At 41.3% G+C, this 12,979-nt stretch overlaps 1 protein-coding gene across 2 annotated transcripts in view; it reads left to right on the forward strand.

The window, feature by feature from the left end:
- Positions 1-7,327: 7,327 nt before the first annotated feature.
- SNX16 (sorting nexin 16) overlaps positions 7,328-12,979 on the forward strand; it is a 41,195-nt gene continuing 35,543 nt past the window's right edge. Inside the window, exons 1-2 of one of the 2 annotated variants that reach the window (XM_002759035.7) lie at positions 7,328-7,529; positions 9,234-9,701. In XM_002759035.7, coding sequence (XP_002759081.3) covers positions 9,327-9,701 — 375 coding nt within the window. In that variant the 5' untranslated portion in view covers positions 7,328-7,529; positions 9,234-9,326. Of the gene's footprint in view, positions 7,530-7,694; positions 8,033-9,233; positions 9,702-12,979 lie in introns of those variants that run through there. The other variant, XM_035276610.3, reaches the window with a different exon arrangement.

Raw genomic sequence — 12,979 nt, forward strand, 5'->3', positions numbered from 1 at the left:
AGTTACCTAATTCCAACTTGCTTTATCAGTGGTACTTTTGGTTTTAAGCAAAAGAACCAACTCCAGCTGGATTTAAGCAGAAGCTAATCTATTGAAAGAACATTAGATTATTTCATGGAGTCCAAGGAAAAGTACAGAAGAGGGAACAACCAGATCAACTTCAGGGATCTTAACAGTAGAACTTCATGGACCTTCTCACCACAGATTTTCCTTTAGTTCAATTTTAGTTCCTGTATCTTCCAACCTGTATCTCTCTTCCTTTCCCCAAATTTTAATTTCTAGGAAAGAGCATCTATTGAACACAATTTGGGTCAAATGTCCTGCTCAAGCACACCCAACTATGACAAAAAAAGGTATGTCAAAAGAGTTATATATTACAAACAAAGCCACCAGAGACCCTACCTTGTAGAAGACACCAATGTTTGAGAAAGGGAGAAATGTTAGGATCCAGCAAGCCACCTCAAGACATGCCTGCCCATTGCACAGGCTTCCTTCTGCTGCGATGTTTGCCTCCTCCTTCCTCCCTTCTCCAGTTATTTATATCTATCTATCACTGTATAAAAGTATACCTTGTCCTTCTAGGAGTATATATTTTATATAAAATTAAAATAATGAACGGGGAAGAATAAACAATCTTCTATTATTCTGTGGGTGATAATATAAACAATTCAGTCTGATTGTACCATACAGAGGCATCCAGAAGCTGATCTAAAATATTAGAGACATAGGGGCTAATATCAGATATAGTCTATGAAAATGTAATAACTTTTACTCTGACCAATTACAGAATATTATTTCTTGATTACTAAAGGTATTTATTTCTTAAAAGTAAAACCTAAACGTTTATCAGTACTAGATATTCTTAGAAAGAAAACATGTAGTATGTATGTTATACTCCCTTCAATAATTTATGAAGGAAGTTCTTCTTGGACAATTTCAATGACCTAGATCTTTAATCTCCTCCTGTTATCTGTACACCCTTACTTCTTGAAAGTGTAATTCCCCTTGGCTTCCGAGATATTGAACTATCAGGTTTTCCTTATCACAGGTCACTTTTGCTACTACATTCACCTCCATTCACAAAAGAAGGACATATTCCAAGGCTCGTTTTTATATTGGCTTCTCTTTTACTCATTTATTTACAGAACTCAAGGATATAATTGCCACCTCAAAGCCAAGACTGCTAAGTCTATCCTGAAAACTACCTATGTTTTAGTCTACTTATTACTGGTTGAGGGTAGTTGTCCAGGTTCTTGATGTTTTGAACAAAGAATGGGACAAAATGCACAAACAAAGCAAGGCAGTGAAAGCAGATTTTAAATAAAAGTACACTCCACAGGGTAGAAGCAAGCACAAGCAAGTGGCTCAAGTGCATCTGTTACAGAATTTTCTGGGGTTAAATACCTTCTAGAGATTCCCATTGGCCCACAACCAGTCTGATTTGTTGCAGGAGGGGACTAATCAGAATAAAAAGTAGGCCCACAACCAGTCTGATTGCTTGTGGAAGGGAATCAATCAAAGGTACGTTTTCCACTGCCATGCAGAAAAAGGAGGAGTTGCAACTTCCACACAGAAAAAGGAGAGGTTGTAAAGGGAGTAGCCTCTGATATCTAGTCAACATGAATCAGTTTTAGGTTCCCTGCCTCCAGATCCTATTTTCCTGCCTCATTTCCCCCCTGAGAAATGTGATTCCCATAAATCTTTATGGCAAGCAGAGGGGCTGATGGTCTTTCTTGTCTAACTGCTTCATGCTGACTTGGGGCACAACCCCTACCTATTGGAGATCATGGAACTTCTTTCCTGCTCTAACTAGTGTAGGCAGGGTAGTTTATTGATGGCTGGGGTTGCTGTCTTCATTTGGAACTGGCTGGCAACCTTGTTGCATGATCATATGAAGCTCAATGGTCTCTAAGTGAGAGGAAATGAATTTGGTTAAAAGATATTATGGAAACTTCAGGAGGTGGATACCTATGCTATCAGGAATGTTTGTTACAGGGAGGAATTAAAACATTCTGCTTAATTGCTACAAAGGAAGAGATTTCAACCCTTTGAAAAAAGACAAACTGCAAAAATATATAAAAATGTGGCCATTATTATCCAGCCTACAGTAATTATGCAACAAATGCACCAAGGAAAGTTGGTAGACATATCTTTTGGCTGTCTTCTAAACAGGTATTTCAGGTCTTCCACAGGTTCACAGGTGTAGTGGCTGATGGAAACTTCAGAGGCCAGGTCCAAGGCCTCAGGTGTCACAGACTTGATCTTTGAAAGATGTATCCATTTATTTAATCCTAGTGCTTTGACCATGGAAGACATGGCCAGCACTACTGAAAATGATCCCTTCCATTTGAGCTGTAGTTGTTGAACAGGTGATCCTTCCTTCCAAGTTTTAACAAGTACCTTATCTCCGGGCCTCATTTTGGGCTGCTGGTTAGCTCCTGGTATGGGGAGCCTTTGAGTTCCAAACTTTGTTAAAGCCTGCTGAAATTGTCCTTTAACTAAGTATTTTACTAAACTAGCTGTCTCTGGATCAGTAATTACATCATTAGTTAAGAATAGCCTTCTGTATAAAATTTCATATGGATTTAGATTAATTTTTGCTCTAGGGGTATTGCAGATCAACTGATGTTTTCTAACATAGCTTACTGAATGCTTCTTTTAGAGTTTGGTTAGCCCTTTCTACTTTCCCAGAGGATTGAGGCCTCCATGCTGAATATAAATAGTTTGATTCCAAGGGACTTAGCGACCCCTTGAGTTATTTGGAAGATACATAATGGGCCATTATCACTTTGGAGACTCTGAGGTTACCCAAACTGGGGAACTATTTATTTTAGGAGAAACGTTATAACCTCATTAGCCTTCTCTGTTCTGGTAGGGTAAGTTTCAACCCAACCAATAAAGGTATCTATTAGCACTAACAAAAACTTGTATCCTCTGCAAGCTGGCATTTGGATTAAGTCTAATTGCCAGCCTTTCCCTGGGTAAGTGCCTCTCTTCTGGACTGATTCTATTAGAGGAATCATTTTGCTTCCTGGACTGTTAAACCGACACAGTGAGCAGGATTGAGAGACCTGTTTAACCACTGAATCTACATTAGGGCCAATGAAGAGCCTGTTAACTATGGCCAGAGTGGCATCTCCATTGGGCTGTATGAGGGAGATTTCGTTTGGTCCCATATATCACGAGCATTCTTGTTTTTGTCCCCCTTGCTCCTTTATTAACTGTTCTTCTGGTAGTGTGTATTCAGGATCCATTGGGGAATTACAGAAAAGAAGCAGTGCTGGGATCCCCTAAGGGATGAAGCTTTGGCTTCTCTATCAACCCTTCTGTTTCCCTGTGCTATAGGTGTTAAGTCCCTTTGATGTCCCCTACAATGGATATGGCTACAGCCTTTGGCAGGTGTATTGCTTCCAATAGCTGAAGAATTTCAGGCCTATGCTTTACTGGGGAGTATTTGCTACGCAGTAGTCCCTTTTTTTTCCAGATTGTAGCATAGGCATGAAACACAAGGAATATATATTTAGAATCTGTATAGGGATCATAACTGGTACCCTCACATTTTCAGCAGGGGCCTGGCCGAGGCTTAGCACAGTCCTTTGCCCAGTGCCCAGCCTCCTTGCACTTGAAGCAAGAGCCCTTGCTGGCATTATCCCTGGGGTAGCAGGGATGGAGGGAGAGTTAAATACAGTGTTCCCCTATGAGTGTGAGGGGGGCTTAGTAGGGTCTCTTAACAGTGTTTGGGTGTTAGCCTCAGGAGCACTTGGCAAGGGGCTACACGGGAGCAGTTGCTATTCACCCTGAGACACATGGCCCTTATAAAAGGGGGTCATCTATAGTATCTAGCTCTGCCTTTGAACTTCCCTTTGGGGTGTGTTATTAGATTTTGGTATAGGGCCATCAAGGCCTATACATGTGATCTCTGACTGTTTCTACTACCTCTTACAAGGATATGAATAATTGCAGGATGGTGTCATAATTAAGACTACTATTGACCACCCATTGTTCTAGTATGGGCAGCTCATAATGAGACCAAACAGTATTGCAAAAAAGAAAAAACATAGGTTTTCTCTTTAGATTTTCAGGGGCATATTGATTCCAGTGGTGGAGGATGTAGCCAAGCAGGGAATCAGGTAGAATAGATGGAGAGTTGCCTATAGAGGAATCAGGTGGAGTCGATGGTGAGTTGCCCATAGTGGTGTACAAAATAGATGACTTTGAAAAGTGGAGGGCTCGTTAGGTGACCCAAATTTTACCTGGAGCATCCCTCTGGAAAAATTCTGGACCCTGACCAGGGACCCCTTTTAGTCCATCTGCGACCTTAGATGGGAGCCAGCACCACCTTGGAATGACTCTCCACCACTGAAGACTCACTATGAGCTTTCCCTCTTGTCCCTGGATGAAGGCCTCTACTTCTAGAACAACCTTTGGATTTTTTTCCTATCCCACTTAAAACAATTCTTTAATTCTCTAAATTTGGACAAGATTAAGTTCTACATAGATTCCCTTTCATGAATCCCCTCCATGAGTCACACAGATCATCTACAACATGCCCAAACCCTGTGACTTATCCTTAGCCAGTAGAGTAGGGGAAAGGAAGAATTTAACACAAGGAAAAAAGGTCTAAGTCGCCTGAAACACGTGCATTCACCTTGGACGACCTGCCACTGCCAATTATATCACACATAGGGATCAGGGACTATAACTGGAAAAAACAGAAAGGAGTCCTTTCCTCTTCTGGGCAAGGTAGCTATCACCATTCACTCCTGCGCCTTCAGTTAACACCAGAAAGTGGCCCCAGTTGCCCTCAATTACGAAGGGGCTACTAGGAAATGGCCAGTGAAATACTGAAAAAAAAGGACTCAGGTCCCTCACCTGAACCAGGTGGTGGCAGTCAGGTGTTTCCACATGGACCTTTCATTTTCACCAGAGAGTGACCCTGGCCAGAAACCTGCAGTTGCCTCCATGCTTAGGCACAGTGTCCATCAAGAATCCCAGCTTGAAAAGGAAAAAGAGAGAGAAAGAGGAAACAGTAAAACCAAATCCCAAACTTTGGGCTTACCTCCTTGCTGGCTCACCAAAATGTGTTACCAGTTGAGCATAGTTGTTTAGGTTCTTGGTGTTTTGAACAAAGAACTGGACAAAACACACAAGGCAAGAAAAGCAGAGATTTATTTTAAATGAAAGTATACTCCACAGAGCAGAAGTAGGATCAAGCTAATGGCTCAAGAGCAATAGCTACAGAATTTTCTGGGGCTTAAATGCCCTCTAGAGGTTTCCCATTGGCCCATGCCCAGTCTGATTGGTTGTGGGAGGGGACCAGAATGAAAAGTAGGCCCTCAAGTCTGGTTGGTTGTGGGAGGGGACCAAGAGGTACTTTCATTTTTCAACTGCCACTCAAAAAAAGGAGGGTTGCAACTGCCATGCAGCAACTGCCACGCAGAAAAAGGAGGGCTTGAAAATGTGTAGGGGATCAGTTAGAGTGGTGGGAAAAACTGTAAGGAAAGAATGCAAACCTTCTGAAAGGTTGGAAGGTTTTGCAGAGCACCAGGACAGAATGGCTGAAGGCAGCTGTTTCGTAACCCTGAGGCAGAGGGCAAGGAGTAGGTACAAGGGAGTGTAGGGGAATTTGTCCTAAACTGGCTTGGTTACTTAGATTGACCAGGAACTGACTTTTGATTATCTGCCTGACGTTCCCTGAAAGGGGAACAATAAATGTTAATTGCCTACAGGTTGTGTTTGTTCTTTTTCTCTCTTGTACTCTCAGGTTTTCAACATTGTGCCTGCACTGAATAAAAGCAAGCAGCTCTAGCTTCTCGGGGCTGCTCTCTGGCCACCAGAGTCAGGCAGTCACCTAGCTGTTCTTACTTACACTGCAGACCTGTGTCTGAGTAATCATTTTATCTGTCGGCCAGGGTCTGTGGGACAGACCTGACAAAAATAAGAGTTGCCTCTGATATACAGTTAGCATGAATCAGTCTTAGGTCTCCTGCCTTCAGACTCTGTTCTCTTACTTAACATTGTTTCTACAGAATTTTATTTTTATTTCATTCACACTGAAAGGGCAGAATTTTTTGAACCAAAACTATCATGTCAAAAACCAGACTATTTTCCAACCTTCATTTCAAAATGACCACTATCACTTTTTCCCACTCTTGGTCAGGCAGTAGAATAGGGTCTGGAAGCAGGGAACCTAAGACCCATTCATGCTGACTTCCTAGAACTAAATCAAAAGGAAAACTTCAACTTTGCACGTCCAAGTAACCAGAGACTACCCACTTTGCAACCCACTGCCCAACTTTCTAGGCCCTTGGTGTCAGGGCCTAGTATTATTTGCATAGGAGTATAACTTTGTAACTTTAGCCTCTGATTGGTTGCAGGCAAATCCTTCATTTACATAGGGTGTGAACCAAGTAACCAATGGGGAAATCTCTAGAGGGTATTTAAACTCCAGAAAATCCTGTAACCAGGGCTCTTGAGCCACTTACTGGAGGCCAGTCCCACTCTGTGGAGTGTACTGTCATTTCAGTAAATCTCAGCTTTACTTGCTTCATTCTTTCCTTGCTTTCTTTGTGAGTTTTTTCCAATTCTTTGTTCAAAAACACCAAGAACCTGGACAGCTTGTAGTCAAGACCCTCCATGGGTAACGTTGGGACTACACCAAAGCCTTAGATATCATGGAATGATTTTTCAACCACATTGCCCAATTCTAATTATAAACAGGCATGTAGACCAGTTTGAAACTCGGAATTTGCCTATCAAAGATCAGCTTTCCCTACTTCATCGATCTTCAGAAGCACAAGTCTAACAAGGCTAATATTCTACCATCGGGATCAAATTGCTCACTAGATAGTTAAAAGACACTAAAGAATTTAAGGGGTTCTTTGCTAATGAGGACTTCCGAATTATGTAGAACGGATGAGCTACTAAACAGTGTTCTATCTTCCTACTCTTCTAATCGATTGTCATCCCTTAAAGCGCTGCTAATTTTGGAAAACAATCTATAACCTGTTAGAAACAGCACGAGCTGGTGATGACTACAAGTCCCATGATGCAAAGTATGAGCGTGGCCCAATGTTGGTCATAGTGCATTCTGGGAATTGTAGTCTTCTAATCACCTGTTTGGCAAACCAGATATTGTAGCATACATTTCTTTGAAGTTCACTTGGAAAAGTAAAGATAGTGAAGAGAATGTCGATTTCCTACCACAGGACTACCTTTATCTTCGCTACCGAAGCGCCCGGTGGGACAACTCCAGTCGCGCCTCCGGCGGGCGGGTCCCCTTGGCGTGACATCACTTCCGGCAGAGATGTCCCAAGCTCGGCCCCTCATTCCACACGGCTGGGATCTTGGGCCCGGCAGTACTGCAGAGACTGTCTGAGGCTGGCAGCAGCTGCTTTTGGGGCGGGGGTAGGGGGTGTCACGTGAGGCTTCTAGCAGCTGAGTGAAAAGGCGAAAAGCTGCGGTTGAGGAGAGTCGGGTTTAACCGTCAACTGGAAGCGCGCCTGTTCAGGATCCCGGAGTGGGCTGAGGTACGGACAGGGTCGTTACTTCAGGACAGGCGGTCGCTGTCCCGGGTTCCCGTACGGGTGACACCTGCAACCTCGGTGTCTGGCGGGCGGTGAGGGGCTCCGCGGGAAAGTGGAGAGGCTCAGCAGGAAGCCCGGCCACCTTCAGGCCACCGCCGACTCCACTTTGCGTCTGGGAGGCTCTGGGGCGCGTCGGGCAGTGGAGGCGGGAGAGTCTCGCCGCCCGCAGTGCCGAAGACGCGTGACCGGCGCAGACCTGGGCCTTACCTTCCGCGGGTCGAACTGTGCTTGGCTTTCCTCCCGCCCACCGGGTTGCTCAGCGTCGGGCCACCTCACCTGAGATTTTCCAGAGTGAGACTGAGCTGACTGCGCTGGGAGCACCTCCGCACCAGGGCAAAAGCGAAGAAGCTCCTAATGAGCACAGCACGTTTTTTATTAACGCTTAAGTAACGCTCACTGGTTTGGACGTCAGTGATTGTATTGATTTGCGACCTCGGCGGCCTCAGGTAGTAGCGTGACAAAGGCCAGGTAGATCCCTCGGGCCTTGAGAAGGTTGAGATTTCAGGCTATTTACTTGTTTGTGGGGAGGCCATCAGACGGAACCGAGGAGCGGTGAATCAGCAGCTCAAGTTTCACGGATCTTTGATAATGGGAAAGGTTACCGAAAGCCACGTGCCGAGTTAAAAATCTTACTGCAGCATCTTTCCAAGTCCGGGTGACTCGTTTCTTACCTTTCCCACCAATAGAGTTTCCTATGGAGACTTGCGCAGCAGATCCGTCGTTGTTGTGTGTAGCCTTGTCATTTTGTTGGTCTGTAGTTATTGCAGTTTCTAATGAGTTTATTATTTAGCAACGTGATAGTAAACCATTTCTTCTTTGTGTTATGATACTATTCTGACACAAGATATACTAGTTATTTTGATAACAGATTCTCGAGTATGAGTTATAAAGATGTAAATACTGTCAGTTTATCGCAGAGCAGAATTAGTGATGACCTGGAAGCTGTGAAGAACGATTAAACTTTTCACTAATTTTGTTGCATAGAAGTTTAATGTTCACTGAGTTATATTTGAATAACTTGACCAAGTGTATTTTTTAAACCTTGGGTTCTATAAATTTTTTCTGTGTAGCATCTAAGCATCCGATTCACTGTTAACTTACTCTGTGTAAGTCTTTATAGTTTCACTAATTAAATTGAAAGGTAATGTGAATAGACTTCTTCCCTTTCTAATTAAATCCAGAGGTAGTGTAGATAGGTTTCCTCCCTTTCCTCTCTTCTCTTTTTCTCTCTTGTACTGAATGTATGATAAGCATGGAATAAGACTTATCAGGATGATAAGCATGGAATAAGACTTCAGGAGGCTCTTTACCACCCTTTCTCCTACCAACTTTTATATAGACGAAATCAGGTTAAAATGAACATTACAGAAATAGTTCACGAGGAAATAAAGTAGGGGGAAACGGTAGCATGTAACCCATGATAGCATGTAACATGGGTTCAAGAAAAAAGAGTGTGAGGTAGTTTTGCTCTCTCTACCTTGCAAATAGGAGTCCTTAGAGACAACTGAAATTAAAAGAAGGGGTTTGAGGTATGTTTTCATTCCAAATAAAATAATAGAGAGTCATAAAATTGAAAAGAACATTTTTTCTTTTGCATCCTGCTGCAGATTAAAGACTAATCTTTTACTACGTCTTTTTCATTTTTAGTGAATTCCTAAGAAGAAAATAATGGATTGTATATTAGTTGTTCTCTAAGTGTTAACTCAACAGTGTGCAAGCTTGTTCAAAAGCCAAAAGAAGATGGCAACTCCTTATGTCCCAGTTCCTATGCCTATAGGAAACTCTGCTTCCAGTTTTACAAACAACAGAAATCAAAGAAGTTCTTCTTTTGGCAGTGTCTCAACAAGCTCAAACTCTTCTAAAGGCCAGTTAGAAGACTCAACTATGGGCAATTTTAAACAGACAAGTGTTCCTGATCAAATGGAAAATACTTCATCTGTCTGTAGCAGTCCCCTCATTAGGACTAAATTTACAGGTACAGCTTCTTCCATTGAGTATTCTACTAGAGGAAGAGAAACTGAAGAACAAAATCCTGAAACCGTGAATTGGGAAGATAGACCATCTACACCTACTATACTGGGTTATGAAGTGATGGAAGAAAGAGCTAAATTTACTGTAAGTATTGACTTCTCCTGTATACCAGTACAAAGTGAAAGATTGGCTAACCTGTGTGTTTAAACCAGTGTTAAATTAATGTAAACCTGTACTTACAATTTCTTGAATATGAAATTCTGCTGTATACCAGTACAAAGTGAAAGACTCTAACCTGTGCATTTAAGCCAGTGTTAAATTAACCCCTTCTTTTAATTTCAGTTGTCTCTAAGGACTCCTATTTGCAAGGCAGAGAAAGCAAAACTACTTCTTAATGACTAATTAAATTGAACTTTTAAAAAAGATTTTTGGCTGTTTAAATATTCTCTTGTGAAATACCTGGGCATGATTTTTGTTCATTTTTCTTTTGGGAAGTTTCCCTTTTGATTTGTAGTTTTCTATGCATTTTGTATATAAGTTCTTTTTCAGATACATGTATTATGACTATCCTCTTACTTTGTGGTTTGCCTTTTCAATTCCTTAATAATACATTTGATCAACAAAACTTCTTAATTTTAGTTTGGTCCAATTTATTAATTTTTTTAGTGGCTAATACTGTTTGAAATCCTTGCCTGCTTCAAGGTTACAAAGATATTGTCCTATGTTTTCTTCTAAAATCTTTATTGTTGAACCTTTCACATTTAGATTTGTAAACCATGGGAATTGATATTTGTCCATGGTGTGAGGTGAGGGTCAAGTCTTATTTTTTTTCCGGATGGGCTCAGTTAATCAGGCTTTTACTAAAAAGACCACTCCTTTTCCTCTTCATTTTCAGTGTTCTCTGTGTCATAAATCATGTGACTATAAATGCATGGGTCGTCTTCTGTGTTCTATATTTCCATCCTGTACTAATTTCATACTGTCTTGATTAGTAAAGTCCTATAATAGGTCTTGATATCTAGCAGTGTAAGTACTCTAACTTTTCTCTTCAGGATGGCCTTGGCTATTCTTGGCCCTTTGCATTGAGATTTTTTAGATCTATAGATCAATCTGTGGAGAACTGACATCTTTACAATACCTGGTCTTCAAATCTATGAATCTAATCCATTGACTTAAGGCTTTAATTTTTTGTAGTAATGTCTTGCTGTTTTCAGTGCAGCATTCTTACATCTTTTGGTTAGATTTAATTCTGGATATGGATGTTGTTTAATGTTCTTGTGAGAGACATCTGTTTTTGTTTTCTATTTATTGCTATTTTATGTATTTTGACCTTTTATGTTTATGTATCCAGCAACCTTGCTCAACTCAGTTATTAACTCAAAAGGTTTACTTTTTTGGTAAGAGTTTGTTCTTTTAGTAAAGTTTAATGTTTACTTCAGTGTTTCATGCTGTAAATTTATGCCAGGATGGGAGGACCTCCAAGGAAAAATTATTGAGATAATTTATGAAGAGATAGCTTTTAAAATTATCATAAGACTGTGATATAGAAAATCTACAGGGAACTCTATCTTTTTTTTTTTTTTTTTTTTTGAGTTGGAGTCTCACACAGTCACTGGGCTGGAGTGCAATGGCACGATCTTAGCTCACTGCAATCTCTGCCTCCCTAGTTCAAGAGTTTTTCCTGCTTCAGCCTCCCAAGTAGCTGGGATTACAGGTGCCCACCACCATACTCAGCTAATTTTTTGCATTTTTAGTTTCACTATGTTAGGCCAGGCTGGTCTCAAACTCCTGACCTTGTGATCCACCCACCTAGGCCTCCCAAAGTGCAGCAATAACAGGCATGAGCCACCATATTCAGCCTCTCTTTTTTAGAACAATTTTAGGAATTATAATAAACAGATGGCCAATTTCCTGAATGAAGGAATAGGCATTCATTGAGTTGATGCTATGGTCTGAATGTGTTCCTTCAAATTCGCCTGTTGAAACCTAACCTTCAAAATGATAGTATTAAGAGATGGAGCTTTTGGAACCCAAAAGGGTATTTATGAGCAAAACCCTCATAAATAGGATTAATACCCTTAAAAAGAGGCCCCAGAGAGCTTTCTTGTCTTTTCCACATGTGAGGACTATAAGGCTATAAGGCACCATCTATAAACCAGAAAGCAGGTCCTCTCTAGATACCAAATCTGATACTGTCTTGATCGTGGACTTCTCAGACTCTAGAACTTTGAGAAATAAATTTCTGTTGTTTACAAGCTACTGAATTTACGGTATTTTGTTATAACAGACCTAACAGACTAAGACAGATGATATGTGTGAAGATGCAAGTATATAGCCAAATACAGGGTGGTGTTATAGAAAGCATTTCAAGAGACTGTAGGGGAAGAAGGAAATGACAGATATGAAATTAGTCATATTCATTTATTCATTAACTCAACATTTTTTTAATACCTGTTATGCATCAGGCACTGTTCTGGGTAATAGTAGTACAGCAATTTGAATGAAAGCCTAATAAATAAGTAAATAGTAAGACATCTGATATGTCATATGCTGATAAGCATTATAGAGAGAAATAAAATAGAAAAGGAAGAAAGGGCGTTTCCCCAAATCTGGGGTTGGTATTTAAATAGCACTGTCAGTCATGGCCTCACAAAAAAGATATTAGTACTAACATCTTTGATGAGACAACCATGAGAATAAGCCCTGAGAATATCTGGAGAAAGAGTTTTCTACACATATGGGACAACTACAGAGATTCTCATGGCTGACAGTAGAGTATGCTGGGGGAGGTGTAGGGAATGACAGGCAGGTAAGTATGGCACACAGATCACATAGGGCAGGAGGCCACTGTAAGGACTTTGGATTTTACTCTGCATGAGATGGGAATCTTTGAAAAGGTTTTTAAAAGAAGAGTCGGGGCTGGGTGTGGTGGCTCACGCCTATAATCCCAGCAATTTGGGAGGCCGAGACAGGTGGATCACAAGATCAGGAGATCAAGACTATCCCGGCCATGATGGTGAAACCCCATCTCTACTAAAAATGCCAAAATTAGCTGAGCGTGGTGTCGTGCACCTGTACTCCCAGCTACTCAAGAGGCTGAGGCAGGAGAATTGCTTGAACCCAGGAGTGAAAGTTTCAGTGAGCTGAGATCATGCCACTGCACTCCAGTCAGGCAACGGAGTAAAACTCTGTCTCAAAATAAAAAAAAAAGAGTCATGTGATCTGATCTGACTTAGGTTTTAAAAAGTTCATTCAGGCTGCTGAATTGACCGGTTTGGTCAAGATGAGGGAGAGTCAAAGCAGGAAGCAGTTAGTAGGTTCTTGTCGAAATCCAAGGGAGACATGATGGTAATGTGGACTGAGGAGGTGGATGAGGTCCTGAGAAGTTATCAGATTCTGGATCTATTTTAAAAGGTAGAACC

Source organism: Callithrix jacchus, chromosome 16 (genome assembly GCF_049354715.1).
Source record: "Callithrix jacchus isolate 240 chromosome 16, calJac240_pri, whole genome shotgun sequence".
Taxonomy (NCBI): domain Eukaryota; kingdom Metazoa; phylum Chordata; class Mammalia; order Primates; family Cebidae; genus Callithrix; species Callithrix jacchus.